Raw genomic sequence first — 22,386 nt, 5'->3', positions numbered from 1 at the left:
ATAGCCCGAAATGGATAGTCTGCAAGTCACATCTCTACTTATTGTAACATCAACTCCCCACTCAAAATACAGCAACCAAAATCCTGGAACAATATGCATATCTCAGCACAGCTAAACCTGGAACACGCTACTCAGACTGAGGAACTCCAACTCGATGACAGGCTATATCAAAGGCAAAAGGACTACACCTAATCAGATGAGATGCATCCAGTAGGAACATAATCATTGTCTGCAGATCAAGAAATCAACCAAAAAGTATAGAATCCAACCCGATATTAACTGATAAGAGAAGACCATGACTATGTGAACTGTCAATCGTAAATAAACTCCAGATCTGGCGCGATTGGAAAAATAAGTCATTAAAAAATAACACACAAATCAACATAACCTTAATTGCACTTTTCAGAAACCTCTCACAAAAAGAACTATTGTCGACACCAAATCAATTTCATAAACAAAAGAACCATTCATTAAAAACAAAATGAAGAGTTGATGCTAATAATATCTATCTCACAATCAAGATACCAGCCAGGGTCACATCTGCATATTCTCAAAGTTGTTTCTCGCACAATGACCTATTTGATTCTTTATCAAGATAAAGAAACATGCCTTAAGAAAAATTAAGCGAAATTGAAAGTGTCAAATTCTGGGTATGTGTCACAAAGCGAACAAACTTGAAAGTGTAAACAATGCTAGTAAGAATCATGCTCAGAATAAGTTTACTGAATAATTAAAAAATTAAAGAAGAATATTTGGTTGATAAAGTCATAAAGCAACATATTTTTATCCCCCATTTTCATTTTCCTCTTTGTAAACTTTTATCCTTCCATCATTTTATCCCATCAATATTATCAATTTATGGAAAAATTAAAATAAAACTCAATTGACTTAGTAACATTTTCAATCACAATTTATAACTATTAAGAGGACCCTATTTACACATTCAGCCAGTCAGATACCACACAACAACTTCAAAGGTACCTTGTAATATATAACAATAGCAGATATGAAACAGACAGATTCAGAATGTCAAAAATACAATGACAAAACTTACTAAAATTGATATTCAATAATTTTGATTATTATATATGTTTTTCTATTGGAGTTTAAATAAATCCTGTATAATTTAAAGTACAGTAGCACTTTCTAAGTCAGAAGATCAAGTAAATAAGGCCTAATTTAAAAAAGAACTCATTAGAGCACTATGACGTAATTTGATCCATGTAGTCGACCCCACTTTGTGGGAGAAGGCTTAGTTGTTGTTGTGGTATAGAAGCGGATAAATTGGAACTCAAAAGAGAGCTGCCCATGAATTAAAAAAAAACTCATTTTTAACAAAATATGAATCAACATAGGATATTGTGATCAACATATAAATAACCTCTGCAGAGTAAACAATTCATTGAACAAAAGTGTTCAATTATTCTCAGCAGCTATTCAACTATTTCAATATATTAAAATGATTTAATATCATCACTCACTAATAGCTGTTTGAGATTCTAGCTTCAGGTATAATTCAAAATCTTATTGTAACTACATATACCTTAATTAGTTAAACAGTCTCTCCGTGAGTACATTGCACAACCAACGACACCGTCATGAGCTTTTGTAGGCGCCATTCAATACGGTGCACCTGAAAAGTTAGACATAATTATCATGTTAAGATAAGGTAACAACTCGCTTGAACAAAAATAAGGACTCCATTACATACGCACTTGTGTTGCTTCAATACAATCGCACCAGCAAATATCAAACCCAATGGTGAAACAAAACACGAACATGAAATCCAAAATTGATATACATAGGATAGTTGATTGCATTAGTAAAGTACCTTGGTGAGAAGGCCCCTTTACCGCAATTGTCGGTTGAAACTCTCAATATAACACATTTTGTTGTTGTTGTTGTAGCAGCAAAAATAATCAAAGATGGGTACAAAGACCAGTGCTCTACCCAAAGTTTTCATTAGGACCCATAGATCCTGCAATTGCAAAATGCAGCTGTGCTTAGTAAATGCAACCATGTATTTATCAAATGAAGTTATCACATAGACATCAAACAGTGGAGGAAATTAATTTCAGGTTTAGTAATCTCAAAAACTAATCCATAAGACTACAAATTCAATAGAAAATAGTGAAAAGTAAATATGTATACCTCTACATGTGTGTGCTATGCAAATTCAGGTTTAGTAAGCTCAACAGCTTTATGAACCTACAAAGTAATATAGAAAAACACAATTTAAAATCCCAATTTATGAGATATCCTTTTACAAAAAAAAAGAAGCTAGGAAGTTATGAAAATAAGCCACTACATTTCAAACAAAGTACAAAAATGATGACAAAATTAACGTGAAATCTGCAAATATGATTCATATAGAATCGCAAATATCATATATGTGATTTAAAAGCATAAATATTCGACTACAAATTCAATAGAAAATAGTGAAAAGTAAATATGTATACCTCTACATGTGTGTGCTATGCAAATTCAGGTTTAGTAAGCTCAACAGCTTTATGAACCTACAAAGTAATATAGAAAAACACAATTTAAAATCCCAATTTATGAGATATCCTTTTACAAAAAAAAGAAGCTAGGAAGTTATGAAAATAAGCCACTACATTTCAAACAAAGTACAAAAATGATGACAAAATTAAGTGAAATCTGCAAATATGATTCATATAGAATCGCAAATATCATATATGTGATTTAAAAGCATAAATATTCGACTACAAAGTTGTTGTTCTAGATTTGCTATCAGTTTTTCAGATTGAGACATTTCCTCAAACATCTCATGATCATAATTAAACTTCCAATAAAAGACAAATTAAGAAAGCAAGACCACATACCTTTGAGCAGATAATTTGAATTAAACTTGCAATTTTCGTTACCTTTGAGCAAATAATTTGTGTTGCTTCATTTCCTAATAAACTCCAATTCGTCACCAAACAAAACCAGAGAAAACAGGTTAGCATAAAAATATCACGAAACCGACAACAATCAACAATATGAACAACAACTACTGCATGTCACTTGCAAGCAAAAGAATTGAAAGTAAAGAAGGATATCTAATTTACCTAGCTAAAAAATTACACCCACTCGCAACAGAACAACAAAAGAAATTTGCCCAAAGCCAAAAACAAAGTTTAGTAACACAGAAGACACAAAATGCAATCAGAAGCTAATTAGTAATATCTCTGCAGAAGCTAGAAAACAGTAACACTGAAAATAAACACCAACAACCTTGGAGGGAATTGCGGCGAGAGAGAGAGAGAGAGAGAGAGAGAGAGAGAGAGAGAGATCCGAGAGGAGAGTGAGTGGAGAGAACATTGAAGAAGATGGATGATGAATCAATATTGAGAGAGGGATAAGCTTGGTGAACAGAGAGAATGAATAATTTGAATTTTTTCTTCGGAAGTGGGGAGGATGAGATAGTGCATGATTCCAGGGAAAAAAATGTAAAAGTTTGTTTTTAAGGATAACAGTGTAGCGTTGGATTAGGGTAAAACAGTTAGGGTTTAGCGGAAACAACCATGTTTGTAGCGCAAACAGATGAAAAGCCCTATTTTTCTTTTTATTTTTCATAATTAAAGTTTGGAATAGGGTAAAACAGTAATTATAATCATTAGGGCTTCTGAAAAATTAGGGCAAAATTGTTTGCTTGGGGCAACTTTTATATATAGATTGATATATACATGTGTTAAAAAATTGTCTTCAATGTAAGGGCTTTTCTGACATTGCAACCTGGAACACATATTTCAATAAACTTTATATCCTTCTTCCTATCAATTCATTAACTTTCCTTGAAACCAAACTACCCCTTAGTGTTTGTTTGGTTTGGCTTTTAGAAAGCAAAAAGCACTTCTTTGGCTTCTCAAAATGCTCTTATTCTTGAAAAACACTTCTCTTTAAAGCTAAAATTTATAGCTTTTGAGTCGGGTAGAATCAAATCTATATCAGGCTACCATTAATTTCCTTCGTTTCTAATGTAATTATTATCAATTTCTCCCACCCTTTCTCCAATGGTACCCATTTTTTTGCAAGGAAACCTCTTTAATTCACTTCATTGCCCACCTTTCTTCAGCTAGAACCCAACCTCTCTTCCATTAAACAACCATGTACTTTTTATGTTGTTGATTCTCAAATGCATGTATAATAGTTTTTTTTTCCCGAAAGATAAAATGTAAATTAAATACATGACTTGTTTGTTACAGTCTTAAAGATTAAAAAAACCAACATTCAGTAATTTAAATATTATTTTGTACAGATTTTATTAAAAAACATAATTAATTTTGTGTTTGTTTATCGTACGTAATAATAACCACTTTTTATTTTTGAAGCCAACAACCACTTCTTAAAAAGACAATTTAGTTTGTTTAGATACAAATATATAAAATGAATTTTTTGTTATAAAATTACATTTATCTTCTGATACTTATTTGCTTCCTCCTCTAAAAAAATATATTTTTTGAAAAGCTTGTCTTAACATCTTTTCATTTGAAGTTGCATTTAGATTTTTTCTTCTTCTAGATTCTCATTAAAAAAACTAGGGTTAATTATGTTTCTAGTCCCTATAAAATAGCGACCTTGTAAGTTTAGTCCCTACTTAATTTTAATAGCATTTTTAGTCCCTAATTTTGTTTTTCTACACTGAGTATTAGTCCCTACTCAATTCAAATTTGTTTAATTTATGCTTAAACTCTTAAATTTTTGAACACTTTTTTGCAGACATGTTTAGAACATTACTAAAAGTTCGTCCGCAAAAAATTATTGCAAAATTTGATTTCTACATCCAGATTTTATTACTTTTTATCTTTAACTTTTGTCGTTTTAAAAAATTCATATTTAATTCATTTCATGTCAGAAAATTCTAAATTTTAGTAAACGAACCTTTCATAGTGTTCTAATCTTGTCTCAAAAAAATCGTTCAAAAATTTAAGAGTTTAAGGATAATTAATCAAACTTTGTTTTAGCAAGGGACTAAAATTATAAGTAAATTTTTTTTTATAGGGACTAAAAATGCTATTAAAATTAAGTAGGGACTAAACTTACAAGGTCGCTATTTTATAGGGACTAGAAACATAATTAACCCAAAAAACTAAAACAGATACAATGATCTTTAAAGTTATTATTTTTAAAAAGTTATAACGAAGCGTCGCACATGACCCATTTGTTATGGATTAATTTTGGCATTTGATAATTTAGAGATTCAATTAAAAAAATTAGAATATAATTTGTGTTTGTTTATCATTATAAATCAATATGATTAAAAAAAATTAGTTTGTTTAGATACAATTAAATAAAATAGGTCTTTTTTTATTTTTTTTTACAAAATTACTTCAATCTTTTGACAATTATTTTATCTCATCATTAAATATAATTTTTTTGTTACAAAAGACACAAAAAAAATTAAAATATATTTTCTTTTTTGAGAGATAAAAAATTAAAATATATTGAGATGTCAAATAATTAAAATGTTACATAATTAGAGATGGAGAAGAGAAAGATTAGTAGCTCATGGTCCTTCAAGAAAAAACAATTAGTGGACTGACGTGACGGCCAAAATGAAAGTCATAAAAAATACAAAAAAGAAAAAATACAAAAAAGAAGTGAATTGGCTTCGCCCGGGTTCGAACCGGAGACCTTCAGTGTGTTAGACTGACGTGATAACCAACTACACCACGAAACCATACGATGTTGTCTGTGATTGCAAAAATATTATATTATATTGTGAAAGGAGGTCGTGCATTTTTTCCGTTGAATAAAAGTTGCGCCTTTGGGGTTTTGGGGATTTCAATTCAATTGAATTCATTTGAAATTGAAACGTAAGTGAGAAAGAAAGAATGATACTCCGTACTCCTCCGCCACCGAAGAGGCCACGTTCCGATGACGGCGACGGCGACGGCGACGCACAGCTTGTTATCTATGAGGATCCGGCGGCAGCGGTGGAGGAACCCTCCGAGCACATGCTATGCACATATCAGTGTCGCCAAATGGTTGGTTTGTTTGTTTGTTTGTTTTCTCATTCTTCTTCAATTAATTAATCTGTCTCTTATTATTATTATTATTATTCGAACGCAACGCAGGTTAAATCTGATTTTCTAGATGCCTTAAGTAAAGCAGAAAATCAAGTTCGTGATTATCAATCTCAATTCCAAACACTCAATCATAATTTCCAAAAACTCGGTACGACATATATATTAATTACTACTTTTCAATTTCAATTTCAATTTCAATTTTAACTTTGATTTGACATGACATGACAGACACTGAGAGGAAGAAATCTGTGGATCAATTGTTATACACTGAACAAGAACTCGCTGCTTCTAAAGGCCGTGAAAAGGCACTCCAGGATCAACTCTTGAAGGAGGTTACTGATTCTCAAGATAGACTTAGAAAATATATTCAATTAAACACTGAACTTCAGGCTAAGCTCCAAAATGAGACAAACCTTCGCATACAAGCCGAGTCTCATGCCGCTTCCGCCCAAGACAAAGCAACATCTTTAGAAGGGAAGCTAGGCCATCTTTCAGAGACCATAGAGAGGGAAAAAAAGAGACTTCACCATGATCATTCACAACTTAAAAAGGACTCCAACTTTTCTATTTCTAGAATCACCGCTAATGTAAGTTGTCAATGTTCAGACTAATGCTCCTTCATATCTATCAATCATTCTTTAACTTGTATATTTTTCCTTTTTGTAGCTTGAACAAATGGAATGCAGAGCTAATAATGCCGAGAGAGAAGCAGACCTGCTTAAAGAGCAACTGGACCATCTTAAGGACCAATTCAAAGAGGTTTGCAATGTTCAATTTGATTTGCTTGATTCGTGTCACTTTCATGTTTCTTTTTTTTAGTGGGTTACTTATCTTTGCTTTACATCATGAATCATGATTCCTATTTCCAGTGTTTGCACCAGAAGACTGAAGCTGAAAAGAAGCTAGCAACTTTTTCATCCCAGGAAGTTTCTTCTACAGGGAGTGATGTTTTGGTTAAACAATTGCAACAGGAACTTCAACATTATGTAAGTTTGCTTTGTCTTTTATCTTGGGTCTCAATGCCTCTTGATCTTTTGATTGTTTGTGTAAGGTTGCATACATTAATCATTTGATGTGTACACTAATTTCAGCTGCAATTCAAGTGACATGATCATAAATGGAGAGGACTAACTTTATTATATTATTTTTATTTTGTGTTAGGCACATTATTGTTTTATTAAATGGTCTGGATATATAAGATGAGGTTTGGGCAGGCTTGGCTCCTGAATCGTGTCTTTTTATTTTCTTAAATCTTTTGGGATATTTTTTTGGATTAGTGCCAAAATATATGACTGCGTTTTTCTTCACATTTTATTGTCTCTTTTTTATTTAAATTTTAGTAAATATAATTAAATTTGACACCTGATATTTGGAATACCATAAAGATACCATTGATTTTTTTTCACTTTATCAAAATGTTTTTCTTCTTCCTTTTCTTTTAGGGGTGTGCTTTCATATTATTCCCCTTGTTTGTACCCTTCTCTTTGCTGGTGTTTTGACAAGTTTATAACACGCTGTTGTTTAGAACGAGCTCGTTTTACCAAAGTATTGTTGTGAAGGAGCTTGATATCAATTGGGCTGGTCTTTTTACTTGGTATTTTTCTAAAACTACATGCTTGGGATATAAGTTAAATTCATCCATGGACCTAGAGATAAAATAGGCCTGAACGTTGCATCTATTATATCCATAGCCATGTTGTGATGGTGTTCGGTATAAATTGGGCTGATGTGTTTACTTAGCATGTTTCTATTATTATGAGTTTTGGCCAAACGTTAAATTCACTTTTGGACTTGGAAACACATTTTCTACGAGTGCTGCATCTAGTACAAACCAAAAAACCCGAGGAAATACCAGCGCGATCAAGCTTCTGTTCATGCATAATATGCGTAGGGTGTGTGTTGAGTCTCATATTAGATTGTGTTATGGCTTGAATAGCAATTATTTGTTTAGGGCAACCCCTCACCGTCCAAGTTAATTTTGTAGGATTAAATTAGGCTAACTTTTATTTTTTTTGGGGGAGGGGTGTCAATACATGGACTTCGTTTTAACTTTGAATTATAACCAGATGCATTCTCATCATAAACTTTTTTTGTACCTGTAGTAATCTGAGTAATGTATCCAGTTAACTTTGCAATTTTAGGAATCTGAAGTAAGGGAAGCACGAAAACTAAGATCAAATCACGAGAACATTGAGCTTTTGAAGGAGAAACTGCTGGAGGAAAAGAGCCGCCGGGAAAGGGCACAATCTGAGCTATCTAAACTACAGGATGTCCAGTCAAATATGAAAAAGTTAGAGGATCAAATATCATCATGGAGATTGATGATTAAAGACATACCTGGCATCTCATGTTTCGAGGACATGCCTGCTAAATTTGCAGCTTTACAGAAGTACGTTAGTAGCTAATTGAAGTTTTGTTTGCTTCGCTGTTTTAATAGATTTGAGCTGTTGAAGCCACTGTCTGGAGTAATAGCATTGAAATATTCTTTCCGGGTGATCTTTTTGTTTATGAGCACCTTGACGTCATATATTTGAGAAAAGTTCCTACTGGTCTCCTAGTTATACTTTTTCTCTCTCCAATGTTCCATGTGACTTGACAATACCTTTTCCTTTTACGGATTTATAAATGGCACTAATTAAACGTATCGATAGAGAAACTAACTTTTGCATTTTTTATCCATTCATGTGCATGCTATCATCCATTTCTGTTAATATATATCTGTATATGTAAACGATGCACAATATTCTGGAATGTGTATGGCCTAGGATCTTTTCACATTGAGATGGCTTTTTTGTGGGGTTTTTGGGTGTAGCAGAAATATTGAGATTGTTTTTCATATTGACAGCTGCCTTACATGGTCAGTAAGCACATGTCTTTAAATCTCGATATCTTCTATAAATGCAGAGAGGTAATTTACAGTACACAGAAGGAGGGTGAAGGAACTGCTCGCTTGAAACAACTGGAGGTGGCTTTGGATGCTGCTGAGATTGGTAAACAAAATGCTGAAACTGAAGCTGTGTTGGCTAAAGAGAAAGCAGAAGTATTAAAATCAGAGATTAAACGGATTGAATTAACGGTCAGTTAAGTTGACACTTGACTTGTTCTTTACATGCTTTATCTGTTGCATTATTCCATTGCCATCTTTGAAATCTTGGATTTATTATCTGCTATTCTGGATATCCAAGCTAGTGTAGGACATGCATTTAGAGGACTGATGCAATACTCATAAAGACATCTTGTTATGAATTAATGGATTAATCTTTGGCTATTAGTTAATGACGTTCAATGATCTGGAGCCCCCCAAATAAAGTAGGACTCAAAAGTTATATAGTTAGGTTTAAGGTAGGAAGGAGTTTGACAGCTGGGGAATTTAAGATATATCACGAAAGGGATTTAGATGCTAGATGGAGGAGATGGCTTAAATGTCATGCCTAGAATGGACTTGCATCACACCATTCCAAGGAAATACATAAGTGTGAAAATATCACTTTGATTTAATTGAAAGTTTTGTTAATTCATTTAAACTTCTTTCTAGTTTCTCAAAATCTCAGATTATTTCGTGCAAGTGAAAGTATCGCTTTGATTATCTTGTCATGCTTCTGGTGTATTTTGAAAAGGTTGAATGCTACTGGGACAGCAACTGCCTATAAATTTTGGGCATTCTATTTGTGATAATATTAAATTGTTGCTGCATGCTGTGATAATAGTGGTTGTGTAGTGTTGTGCTCTGACATCTGTAGTCATTTGTTTGCTGTTAGTTTCAGTTATGTGCTTTCAGTCACATGCTTATTGTTTTGCAGCTAGCAGTTGTCACAGAGGAAAGAAACAAATTAAGAATTCTTGCCAATTTGAAGAATGGTGAAGCTGGAGATGAATCAAGTAGTGCTAATCCCATTCAGGTTGTATTTCCCTCTATTTGTCACCATTTAACTTATTAATTTATCATGTGATATCTAAATATTTCTTGCTTATTTTTTCGTTGGTCCATTCAGGAACTTGAATCATCTCTTATGAAGAAAGATGAATATATTAAAGAACTAGAAAGCACCTTAAATGAGCTGAGAGTGGTTAATAATCGCCAACATGAGGAAATTAAGATACTCAACGAAAAATTGCACAATGAAGCAAGAAGAATAAAGTCACTGGAGAGGGAGAGTGACCGGCTCCGTTCAGAGATATCATTATTAGAGGCAAAGGTTGGTGCTGGGTAATTTTTTTCAGAAACTTATGGATATTATGTAGCTATTTATTTCTATTGCATCTCATTTCATAAACTAAAGTCCCTTCTTTTTCTTCATACGCATGTCTCCAATACATACATAGAAACAGTTTGAGAAGTGCTAGCAACGCACATTTTAACACATTCTTTATGATTGGTTCAATTTTCTAAAAAGTCAGTTAAGTTGGCTCATAAATTGACCACTCTATAAATGTTTTTAAGCAATATCAATCACAGTTTGTGTTTCTAGCATTCCTCAGATGCTTTTCCTTGATCCATCAATAAAGAATGATGTAAATAATTCACTCATTTCAATTTAGCTTCTTAAAAAAAAAAAAAATCACTCATTAAACAACCTAGGGTTACATTGTTTGTAGCTTGCAGCCTCTATTGAACATCTATTTTTTTTTTCATTTATCAACAGTTTTCTTACAACAGTAAAACACTAATACGTCATAGACTACAATGAATATTTTTATAATATTAAATCGTCTATATGAGGGGTAACCTTGGCGCAACTGGTAGAGTTGTTGTCATGTGACTGGAAGGTCACGGGTTCGAGTCCTGGAAACAGCCTCTTGTGTAAAAACAGGGTAAGACTGCGTACAATACACCAAATGGTGGGACCCCTTCCCGGACCCTGCGTATGCGGGAGCTTTAGTGCACCGGGTTGCCCTTTGCCTTTTTTATTAAATCGTCTATATTTCTTATGTCTGTATTATCTGTTCGTTCACCCAAGCTGTCCAGTTTCTGGTTTTCATTTTCAATTTGATTGTTGACACATTGTTTTTCCTTCTACAGTTAGGTCATGGCGATTTTTCTGCTGCCAATACAAAAGTTCTGCGGATGGTGAATACACTTACCGTAGATAATGAAGCCAAACAAACCATAGAAGTGCTGCAAAATGAACTGCAGAAAACAAAAGAGAAATTAAAAGCTGTTGAAGAATTGAAGAGTCAATCAGGTAAGTAACCTTGAAAAGTTGTAGTTATGTGGATTCTAGGGTCAAAATGTTATGATTCAAAAACAGTCAATAATACAAGCATAAGTAATTGGAAAAAAAGAGTAGTCTGAATGTTTTGTTTAGTATCTATCATGTTTGGATTGCTTGGTTTACATTAAAGCTTTGATAAACCTTCCAAGGAAACTAATGTTTGTATACAGGAGGTATGCCAAGAGGGTTCCTATGAAAACAGCTAAAAATAAAAAGCAGAGAAAAATCAACCCAAGTACACAAATGAAATATGCTTTCTTGTTTATTATAATAATATTAGTCTGACCTCTCTCTTAACATCACTGGTTTAATAAAATATTTTCAAAATACAGAAGGCATGAAAAATAAAAAGCAGAGAAAAATCAACCTAAGGACACAAATGAAATATGCTTTCTTGTTTATTATAATAATATTGTTAATATTAGTCTGACCTCTGTCTTAACATCACTGGTTTAATAAAATATTTTCAAAATATTGTATGTGTTAAGGCCTCGAGGACGGAAAGCTGAATAATGATGTTATGAACTACTGAGTAATAATGTTATAAAACGTATCCGTTGCCTGATCACTTGAACTGTTTAGGAGAAACTGGAAAGCTGGTGGAGAGCTACATATCGGATAAGATATTGCAACTGAAAGAACAAATTGCAACACTAGAGAAGCGAGAAGAGAGGTGAGTATATAAGTTGCTGCTTTTGGTACGTTATGTGTTTGCTGTTATCAAGATGATTTTTGAATAACAGAAATTCTGAAACTTCAACAGATACAAGACCGTGTTTGCAGACAGAATTTCAGTTTTCCGGAGGGCGTGCTGTGAGATTTTTGGTTACAAGGTTGGCATTTACTGATGTTTTTTACCTCAATCTTTTTATTACTATCTTTCAATATAAAATGGAAATGTTTTACACGAAATGGTGTTTTATTTCATATTTTCGAAGATCTCACACTTTGCTTTGAAAATATTGTAGCATCCTGGTAATGATGTAATTGGGAATGTGGAAACCATTATTCTGGGTTTATTTTTAATCACTAAGTTTTCAATAAATAATGAAGCATGCTTCTGTTGTAAGTGGTTTCTATAACACAGGTCATCTTGAGTTTGGAAATTTTACTGACAGAAGTTAGGGAAATAAAATTCACATCAAACTTTTATCTGTCATTTTCTCTCTAAGAAATTGTCTCTTCAGCATTTTCTGATAAGTTCTTTCCAAATTAGATAAGCTGACAACCGATTGTCTTTTTGCTCACACTTGGAATGCTTACATGGTTGTCCATAACTATATTTGGCAGATTGTGATGGATGAACACCAGCGATCAAATGGAATCCCAGTGACACGATTTACGCTGCAATCAATTTATGCACAAAGTGATGATGAAAAACTTGAATTTGAATATGAATCAGGGAATACCAACATTTTGGTAAGATGTTGAATTTTATATTATATTATGTTTAAGGGTTAAAAATGTTGAATTTTGTAGGGACTAACACCCGCTTGCAGGCTTGCAGATAATCAGGAACTAAGTTCTTAAGATTATTTTCTGCTTTTCACAAAGATGACATGAAAAGTTGCTGAAATTTTTGTTTTATTTTCATAACAGGTAAATCATTACACATCTCAGCCTGAGGTATCTCGTCAGGTAAGGAAGCCATAATATTGCAATATTTTTCAATATAATATATATGATAAATACTTGAGATCTTAAACTCTTAATTTTCTGATCCCCAACACAAAAATTAATTTTTGTGCGCATGAGAGCGAAGGGGGGAGCTTAGCAGGAAAAACTTCCTTGTAGCGGAAAATATTGTTTTTTAGCAGCAAATATTCTCAACTGAAAATGTTTGTTCTTTGTTGTGCATCATAGAAAGGAGAATATAGTTTTAATAATTTATTAATCATATTAATTCTCATAATTAAATAAAAAGCTTATAGAATATAATTCATCAATACAATTGTTTTGCACAGAATTATTTATTTAATATTTTGTATTAATTATGGATTATTTTTTTAATATTTAGTGTTCAAAAGTTTATTTTATAGAGATGTTTTAGAAGTTGATTTTTTTTTGTAGAATATCTTCTTATATGCACTATTTACACCTCTTCTAAATTCTGATATTTCTTCTAATGTTGAAAAGATTTGTGATTCAAGAGTTTGTTTGAGTCACAACTTCCGGAGAGCTCCATTACTAATTTTTTTTTTTTTTTTTGAAACATACTAATGTTTTAAATGTTGAATTATATACAATATATGTTATCATCTCAAGAGATATTGACTTTTATACACCAAAAACCTTTAGGGTGTGTTTGGACGGATAGTATAGGAGGGGAGGACTGACTTTTTTATTTTTAAATTAAGGACACTATAGAATGTTTGTTTAAATCAAATGTTTGTTTAAATCAATTAAGTGTGATTGAACTATTATATGATCATTAATCATGTTTTTTTTTTTAAAAAAAAAAATATCAAATATATGTAAAAATACAGACGTAGTTCTCCTAAACCCTCCTCCCAAATATAGACCCTTAGGCTTAAGCTTTGTTTGCGAGTCTGAAGGTGAAGGGAGGGGAGGACTTTGAAAAAAAGGAATGAGCAAGTGGAAGAAATAGAGGAAAATGGAAGGGGAGGGCTTTGGGGGCCTTATTCATAAAAAAACAGAACAAGTGTGTACATGGAAAGAGAAATGTATCATGCATATACTTCTTACATAGTTAGATATTCGTGTTTCTTTTACTGAGCTGTACTTGTGATTGTGCATTCCCAGGTTGAGATATTCGTTCGGAAAATGAATTCAATTCCTGCTTTTACTGCCAACATAACAGTGGAGTCTTTCAATCGAAGAACCTTATCATAAATTTAATGGACTTGTCTTAGACTATAGAGTTTAAGGAATGATGTTTCTTGAGGTAACTATCAGTTATGCTGCATAGATATCTTCCAGGCAACTAGTTAGTCAGCTACGACTGAACACACTTTTGCAGCATTCTCGCATCGGTGCCTGATAGTTGTGGGCTTGAAAACCATCACATTTTTACTTTTAACAGTGTTCCAGAGGGTGGAGTTTTGAACTTACAAAATTATGTGTAAATCGCTTGTCAAACCTATAATATCTTGAGTAAAAAAAACCCTGTAACATGTTTCATCCTTTCAAAAGAAAGAAAAAACATCTAGTTTCATCTTTTGGTTGCTGGTTAGGTGTTTGTTATTGTTATTGTTATGCTTTTTGAGCTCGAGATTACACTAAATGTCTAAATAAATTTTACACTAATATTCAGTTATGCTTATACTATTTAAATATTTCTTGTTAAAATATGTTTAAACTATTATTAATATTGGAAAATATGATTTAGTTTTTATATTTTTGGTGTAAACTGGGTATCCTACGCTTGCGCAACTTGAGAGACTAAACTCTCGAGCCTTATGGGACCGCTTCGTAGGACCCCAAATGGACGGCAAACTCTCCCTAGGAGTTTTAACGCGGATACATGCCCAAGGCTGAATTCAAACTCAGGACCTTGGTTAAGAAAAAGGGACCCGCCGTGACTATTTGTTTATGAAGATTTAATTTAAAAAAACGCTCTTTGGTGACTTAGTGTTTATATAAAATTTATTCTTTGCACTTTGTTTATAATGATTAAATTTGTATTTTATAACATGAATATTTCTTTGGGTCATAAATCATAATGCACGGAATAGGAATTGGTACCCTATTTTCCTATTCTTCTATTGTAAAAAAAATATCAACAAATTGTTTTTCATCAATTTTGTTTCTCATTTAGGAAAATCTATATTATATTTTTTATTAAAGGAAAAATATATATTTTGTAATCAACTAAGTAATGCACGGGTAAAAATATGTTCTTTACTCACCTTGACACAAATTTGACGTGGATATTTGATTGGAAAAGTCCATTGACATAAGTTTTGCTGAAATAAGTTTCCCAGAAATACGGGATTAGATTGTAATTTATTAATTATGTCATATCAGGGAAAACTAATACAAACATTTCCAGTTCCAAAATTCAATTTCGGAAAAATCAATGAAACATTTCCGGTTTGTTTCTAAATTTAAAAAATTTATTATTCACGTTTCTGAAAATGTAAACCGGAAATCTATATATATCCCTTCCGGTTTCTGGCATTTATGTAATACCCGAAATAGTTTAAAGGACTTGAGGTAGTTATTCTAGGATCAATGATATAAAGGCATAGGTTGTTTGAGAAAATTTATCGCCACCTAAACACTGTTTTCTCTTGATATATAGCAATGCAGAGTTCACAAATTAGTAACAAACCGGAAATGTGAATAAAACATTTTTTAAATTTAGAAACAAACCGGAAATGTTTTATTGAGTTTTTCGAAATTGAATTTTGGAACCGGAAATGGTTGTATTAGTTTTCCGGGAAACATATACGTAGGGGTGAATTCATGCATGTTGAAAGTGAAGGTGAAAAAATAAATGTGTAAAACCTTAAATGCAAAAAAGGACAAAATTGGAATTACAAGTGTTTCGTAGGGGTGAGGGTATAAATGTAAGGGTATAGGGTAAAATTTCTTCATAAGAGGAATTAAATTGAAAACCATTGTAGTAGTCGAACGAAAAAAAGTAGAAGATAAGGGCTTCATGAGATATATCAAAATATAACATTTTCCACAACATTTATTCTCTTATTTCATTTTATTGAGAATTTTTTTTCGTGAAATGCTTTTTGTTACAAAAATTTGCTAAGTCACAGAAAGGGAGGGTCCCCTTACTATGGAGGCTAGACTCCTCTCCATTTATAATAATTTCCATTTCTACCATTTACAAATAGAAAGAAACAACAAAAAAAATTAAAAAGAATTATAAAATAATTAAGAGTAGTGAGTCTCATTTTTAATGGTAGAACTTGTTATAATTTTGATTGTCCGAATGATATTTTCCCTTTATTTTAATAAATAAAGATGATCTTAACTTTTAAGATGTACCACCCCAATTTAACAGGCTACAAACGGTTTATATTGTCTCTTTTTATATTGCGCTCTGTCTTTTTCTCTAGTAGTATAGATGTTTTCATGATTGTTCAAATACACTTTCCACCTAAGTTAGTTGTATCATTAGTCTTTACACTTTATTTAATAAGATATTTCATATTTTCTAGTCTTTTTCCAACTAACAAATTCTTGTTCGTTGATTTCGGCTGAAAACTTAGCAAATGAAATTCGGTAAAGACGGCAAAAGTTGTTTAAAAAAAAACTCATAAAAGTGATTTAGGATTTTTCATTCTAAAATCAAACATGCTATATAGAGTGTTTCAACTTTCAACCATGTACAAAGAAATATACAAACTCATTTCAATGCTATCAAGCTTTAAACTCTAAAAATCACCGAAGTATGTAATATAGTACTCCCTCCGTTTCAAAATGAGTGTCGCTTTAGCCAAAAAAATTTGTTTCAAAATGAGTGTCGCTTTCGGTTTCCAATGCAATAATAACCTTTTCTTCTCAATTGTACCCTCCAATTAATAGTCTGCACACTATTTCCAAAGTATTACTTTTAAAACTAACCAATAGTTAATAAGGATAATTTGGTAAAATAACCATTCTCTTTCTTTTAATCATTGCATTTCTTAATATGTGTGTAAACACCTAAAACGACACTCATTTTGAAACGGAGGGAGTATCAAAGTAGTAAAAAATGTGGGCGCGTTGTGGAATGACGACATGAAAATTGAGGACAAAGATAAAGAGATATTGTCTTGTAAGTGGTTTATTTTACTATTTTTGAATGGAGAGTGTGAGAAATATTACCTATAAATGGTTTATTTATTCAAATTTTGTAGAGCTTTGGTTTTGACGAAAAGGGAAATGGGGTGTAAATGTAAAAGGTGTGGTGCAGAAAGGAGTGGATAAGAAATATAAATAGAACAACAGAAGACATCACGTGAGAGAAAGTAAGTAAGTAAACGTGCGTGAGGGGAGAGAGAGAGATCGCGTTGCTGTTTTGTACTTTGCTCGATTTTGTGTGTTAATTTGAAATCGAAAATAAAGAGAAAGAAGATGCAAGGTGGTAGCGGGCGTGAGGACGAAGAAGAAGAATTAAATATAAGTGAACTCGCATCCAATCTTTCTACTTACAAACAACAACTTCATCAGGTTTGTTTCTTTGTTTGTTTTTTTAGGGTTAGGGTTAGGGTTTCTCTTTTTCTCTTTTTCTGATTAATTTTGATTCCCTTCTCTTTTCAGGTTAGAGAACTTCTGAATGATGAACCATCTAATTCTGAGTATGTCGACATGGAAAGAGAGCTCTCCGAGGTTTTTCTTTTCTTTCATAACTTGCTATGCTCATTTCATTTGTTTTAGCTTCAAATTGAAATTGAAAAGGTGTGAGTGAGCTTAGATCCCATTCAATTAATAATAACAACCCATTATTAATTAACAAGAAAACAAAATCATAATCAAACAAAAAAAAGCAAAATTCCCATCACTTCTATCTATCTTGCTTCTGTGCAGGTCCTGTCCTGTCCTGATGTCCGCCATGAGATAGATACATACAACACACAATTACAGACAGAGATTCTAAGTTACCAACAACATTATTTATCTATTTTGCTTTATAATATCTATTATCTCATTCCAACTCTCACTAATATTAATTATATTATTATTACTTTATTCCAATTCCAACGTCTCCTTAAATTCTACAACACCAGGTCATTGCTTTGACTGAAGAACTTCTTGCCACTGCTAAGCAAAATGAAATACCCACTTCCACCCAATCTCCAACACCCACCCACAATAAACTGGTATGTACGTTGTTGTTTATTCATTCATATTCATTCCGAATCTATTCATTACTCATCATCTTTATCTATGTTTTTCACTGTTTTTAGGACCTTCATACCCACTTTGACCATCAACACAAATTTCCTGTTGGCACCAGAGTTCAGGCTGTTTATAGTGATGATGGGGAGTGGTATGATGCAACCGTCGAGGCTTACACACCAAATGGTTATTATGTCAGCTATGACACTTGGGGTAATAAAGAAGAGGTATACTTTCGCTCGCAGCCACTTGATGCAATCCTAGTCCTATGGAGCCCTGCATTACATCTGCATACATTTTCCTCCAATTTATTTACCATTGCATTATCTATGTCGTACCTTTTTTTTTTCTTTCCATGTTAGAGAAACAGAGTTGGAGATTAAGTTCTAATGAAAGTTCTATGTGATTTTTGCTGGATCTATATTTAACAACGACAATATTAAGAAAGAAATCCACAATTGCATTTCCAACTTATTGCATCTGTATTGTTATGTTGAATCTCCGTTTTTTTCTTCAGCATTATAACTCCATGACATGAGCCATGAGTGCATGATATATTTGGTTTGCAAAAACACAAACTCATTATAAAATTTTCTGGATGTTGTGAATGAGTATCAAATCATGTAACAGGTTATATCAAGTAGTAAGCATCCCATCACGTTTATTGAAGCGTTTTCCAGTTTTGTTTAGTTGAGAAAAGAAATAGAGGAATCACTTTATCCTAGGGAGGCTTACTTCCAAGTTGAGAAATTTCATTCCTGTACTTTGTGTGCTACTATGCGTGTGCATTGAATTGTTTTGCAGCACCTTGTTGAAATGGAAAGAACAATAAAAAGTATTTTACTGGAGAAATTAATTTTTAACATTCCTCACTCAGCATCAACAGAATGTATCAATTATCATCTAAAACATTAATGTTTGCTATTGAAAGGGTTAAATTTGTTTGTAGTCCCTATAGAATTATGAATCTGTCTAGTTTCGTCCCTATATATATTTCTTGGACCCTTTTTAGTTTCCTACCTTTTATATAAACAAGTGTTCTGTACTCCTTAGAGAGGGACTAAAAGTACCTGTTTTTATAAAATGTAGGGGCTAAAAATTGTTTATAGGACTAAAATAAAAATGAATATTTTGTAGGGACTAAACATATTTAACCCTATAAAAAAAAATACTCCAGTGGTTTAGTTACTGATTTTCAAGGTAAACTTCATATGTTGCTTGCTTATTACAGGTAGATCCCGCTAACATAAGGCCAATTCAAGAAGGAACTGTTGATCCTTTAGTTGAAGCTGAGCGAGTTGCTGAAGCTACAAAGCAGGCTATCAAACGGAAAATTGCGCAAGCGGCATCTGTTGATTTTCAGTCACGGAGTCTACCTGCAAAGCTTCGTATAGAGCCCGATGACCCTGAGGATGTGGTGAGTTGTGTGCTGAAATGTTCACTTGATAATAAAAATCTTATTAAATAACTGCTGTCTTAATAAATATTTTCCTTGGTTTGATCTCTTGTTCTATTGTTTAATTTTAGTGAAGTGTTTGTTTTTCTGCAAATGTATTTCTTGGTAGTGGCTTCTGAGTTTATTATGTTTAATCCAAATTTATCTGCCAGTTTTCTAGGATTCCCTAAATGACATGTTTGCTAACTTGATTACAGAAAGTTACCAAACGTAAGAAAATACATGCCTTTAAGTCTAAGATGCGGATGGAACAACTTGAAGTCACCCAAAATAAGCGGCAAAATGCTTGGCAGCAGTTCCAGACAACCAAGGGAAAAGCAAAAAAGGTACCTTTCTCAATTTCTCTACTATTTAGTCACTCATTTCTTTTAGTGTTGAGAAGTTTCAGAGCTTGTAGTTTCTATGCAAGAATGTAGGAATTTGTTTTGTATGTCTTAAAGTGACTAATGGGAATGTACTATCACCTCCATTTTTGACCATCCTAACATACGAGTCAATGTCAGCTTATATATTTAGTGAAGAATTTTATGTTTTGTTCTACTCTCTTGAGTTGAATTTGTTCTAGCCTGAATTTACCACAGGAGAGAAGTATCATTGCAGTCATTAAGTTGGAAGTCAGATGAATTATAATATATATTATAATCAAATGATTTATTCTGATTAAAATTCCATGTGAAAATATTTTTTAGCTAAATTTCAAAAATCTATTTACCCCTTGAATCGGTTGTAAGTTGGATAGGAATGAGGAGGAAAAGTAATACCATCAACCCTGGAAAAGTTGTTGAATTTATTGAAAAAAGAATATAAGGCCCGATCTCTAGAATTTTCACAATCCACTGATATTTGTGTTTTATATAAATTTAGTTTGTTATGTTTACGTTGTTTTCATATAATTGTTCTCTTTTGTGATGTATTCACTGTGGTTTTGCTTCAAGATTGGTTTCTTCTCGGGAAGGAAGCGTGAGAGTATTTTTAAATCTCCTGATGATCCTCAAGGAAAGGTTGGTGTGACTGGAAGTGGGAAAGGTTTGACAGAGTTCCAGAGAAGAGAAAAGCATTTTCATCTGAAGGATGGTACAATCGAGAATGATGATTAGGTTAAGAAACCAGTTAGCCCTTCGATTGTATGTATGTAACATGCTCAAACCAATCACTGTAGAGGCTGTTTGATGCCAGACAAAACAATGCATGTTATCAAGTGAACTGTTTCGAGACTATTTTAAGATTATTGTTTTGGTCCTTTTATGTATGTGCAACACTTACATGGATATTGTCCCAATTTAACATGATTAATAAACAAATAAATATCTTTCTTTTTTTGAAGGAAAATAAATTTCTTAAATTATAATTAGTTTTTCGTAAAAAAAGTAAAGTATTTAATAATAAAATAGGTAGCTGATTTTTTTTTTAATAATTAGTATTTAAAATATGAAAATTTATATACAACAATACCCCTCGATATCACAAAAACTTAAAATAAAGTGTGACCATCTCACTTTAAAATTCAAAATAAAGACCTAAGTAAATACTCCTAGTATGAATATGATCTCGACTTTTTCTGGAAAAAGGGACATGTTCCCGACTCGAATTTGCCCTAGTTTTTCCTTCTTTCTACAACCTCTGCTTCTCAACGAGTATCATTTTTTAAATTCTTATCATTTTTAAAAGATTCACATGCAATTTTGCTCTTACTAGTGTTACACATTAATGAAATCGATCTTTGTTCTTCACTCATTGAACCCAAAAGCGATATGTTAAGTTTTTGATGAACATGTCATAAACTCTCCAGGCGAAGCTTTATGAAAGAAATGCGATTCACTTCAAGAATCTTCTCAAGCACTCAGATGAGTATTATTCTTATATTGCTTATGAAGAACTAATAGTTGTGATTCACGTCAAATAAGTATTCTTATATTGCTTTTCTTTTCTGAACATGTCCAATTGTCATGATGCTTGGACATTCTGATAGTAGCACGACAGCTTCTTAACAATAAAGTACTGATGATATCAGTAGCTTGAAAATGTATTGACTTTAGAGCATCCACAAGACTGACTTATATATGCTTTTCGTGTCCAAACTCTTCATTTAGGCACAATACTTTTCTTCAGATCATGTTAGGAATCTTGATGAAGGCCATAGAAGATACAAAACGCTCAACCTGAAGATAAATTTTGTATTGATAGAATGATATAGATACTAAATGAATACACGAGATGCTCTACATAAATTTCTAATAGGTGCTACAATTTGGATATTCTTTAAATTTCTTGATAATTAAGTTTATGATTTAGGTAATTTGAATATGAGAAGTTGTTTTTGAATGAGTTAGATTTATGCCTAGTAATTATATTTATCCCATTTCTTAAATAAATAAATTTTCTTCTTCAACTAAACAATTCCCAACTCCGTATGAGCTTTGATTTGGTAACACACAGGAACAAGAGCTACTTCCATATTTCTCATATCCATCCATTCAACTATCGTTCATGAATACGGACTTTTTTCCAGGATCTTGAACTATCACAGGAGAGCATAAATCATATTATCTTAAATTATTTGATTACTCTTCTTCAATTATAAATAAATGACAAGAAATGGATTAGTCTTGCAAATAAAATATTGCAATCAATAATTCAATATTGGCGCAGGTCTAACAATAGACAAGAGAAAAATTTTTGATCTAGAAACAACGACATTCATCACCATAACAGACCTTGGAAAATGAAAATAGAACAGAGAAAAAGTTATTTCATTCATAGATCTATAGGCCTATACTCCGGCGACGACGGGCAGTGGTGGTAACTACCGTCGTTCCTCAACGGCAAGAAGAGGGGGATGGACGCTTTTAGACGGTGGGTTTGATGCTATTTCCGGCGGTGA

The 22,386-nt window shown here is 32.5% G+C and overlaps 2 protein-coding genes, 1 long non-coding RNA gene and 1 other non-coding gene across 4 annotated transcripts; 2 read left to right on the top strand and 2 right to left on the bottom strand.

Annotated features, from left to right (window-relative positions):
- Nucleotides 1-1,860: 1,860 nt before the first annotated feature.
- LOC146903618 (uncharacterized) lies at nucleotides 1,861-3,642 on the bottom strand. The gene is made up of 4 exons (XR_015023009.1): nucleotides 2,844-3,642; nucleotides 2,460-2,516; nucleotides 2,152-2,208; nucleotides 1,861-1,978 (listed from the first exon to the last, which is right to left on the bottom strand). It is a non-coding gene; the product is annotated as an uncharacterized LOC146903618 (long non-coding RNA).
- Nucleotides 3,643-5,609: 1,967 nt separating this feature from the next.
- On the bottom strand, nucleotides 5,610-5,683 carry TRNAV-AAC (transfer RNA valine (anticodon AAC)). The gene has a single exon. It is a non-coding gene; the product is annotated as a tRNA-Val (tRNA).
- Nucleotides 5,684-5,789: 106 nt separating this feature from the next.
- On the top strand, nucleotides 5,790-14,539 carry MAD1 (mitotic checkpoint family protein). Its single transcript, XM_085738379.1, has 15 exons — nucleotides 5,790-5,990; nucleotides 6,081-6,180; nucleotides 6,261-6,619; nucleotides 6,699-6,791; nucleotides 6,902-7,018; nucleotides 8,174-8,421; nucleotides 8,937-9,108; nucleotides 9,833-9,931; nucleotides 10,025-10,228; nucleotides 11,053-11,215; nucleotides 11,828-11,918; nucleotides 12,009-12,078; nucleotides 12,536-12,664; nucleotides 12,845-12,883; nucleotides 14,009-14,539. The coding sequence occupies exons 1-15, from the start codon at nucleotides 5,838-5,840 to the stop codon at nucleotides 14,096-14,098; spliced, it is 2,127 nt and encodes a 708-aa protein (XP_085594505.1). The 5' UTR covers nucleotides 5,790-5,837; the 3' UTR covers nucleotides 14,099-14,539.
- A 2,637-nt stretch (nucleotides 14,540-17,176) lies between these two features.
- LOC146903615 (nucleic acid binding/RNA binding protein) lies at nucleotides 17,177-20,838 on the top strand. Its single transcript, XM_085738378.1, has 7 exons — nucleotides 17,177-17,380; nucleotides 17,471-17,539; nucleotides 17,938-18,030; nucleotides 18,118-18,276; nucleotides 19,281-19,466; nucleotides 19,703-19,831; nucleotides 20,441-20,838. The coding sequence occupies exons 1-7, from the start codon at nucleotides 17,285-17,287 to the stop codon at nucleotides 20,600-20,602; spliced, it is 894 nt and encodes a 297-aa protein (XP_085594504.1). The 5' UTR covers nucleotides 17,177-17,284; the 3' UTR covers nucleotides 20,603-20,838.
- The last annotated feature ends 1,548 nt before the right edge of the window (nucleotides 20,839-22,386 follow it).

The sequence above is a fragment of the Medicago sativa genome, chromosome 8 (assembly GCF_051527215.1).
Source record: "Medicago sativa cultivar Bolivia chromosome 8, Bolivia_mono, whole genome shotgun sequence".
NCBI classification, from domain to species: Eukaryota; Viridiplantae; Streptophyta; class Magnoliopsida; order Fabales; family Fabaceae; genus Medicago; species Medicago sativa.
Note: the sequence above shows the minus strand (reverse complement) of the source record. Positions and strands in the feature narration are given on the sequence as shown.

Coding starts and splice junctions, on each gene's coding strand:
- MAD1 (XM_085738379.1), top strand. CDS start 5,838: ATGATACTCCGTACTCCTCCGCCACCGAAGAGGCCACGTTCCGATGAC. Junction 5,991..6,080: donor CATATCAGTGTCGCCAAATG/GTTGGTTTGTTT, acceptor AACGCAACGCAG/GTTAAATCTGATTTTCTAGA. Junction 6,620..6,698: donor TTTCTAGAATCACCGCTAAT/GTAAGTTGTCAA, acceptor TCCTTTTTGTAG/CTTGAACAAATGGAATGCAG.
- LOC146903615 (XM_085738378.1), top strand. CDS start 17,285: ATGCAAGGTGGTAGCGGGCGTGAGGACGAAGAAGAAGAATTAAATATA. Junction 17,381..17,470: donor ACAAACAACAACTTCATCAG/GTTTGTTTCTTT, acceptor TTCTCTTTTCAG/GTTAGAGAACTTCTGAATGA. Junction 19,832..20,440: donor CCAAGGGAAAAGCAAAAAAG/GTACCTTTCTCA, acceptor TTTTGCTTCAAG/ATTGGTTTCTTCTCGGGAAG.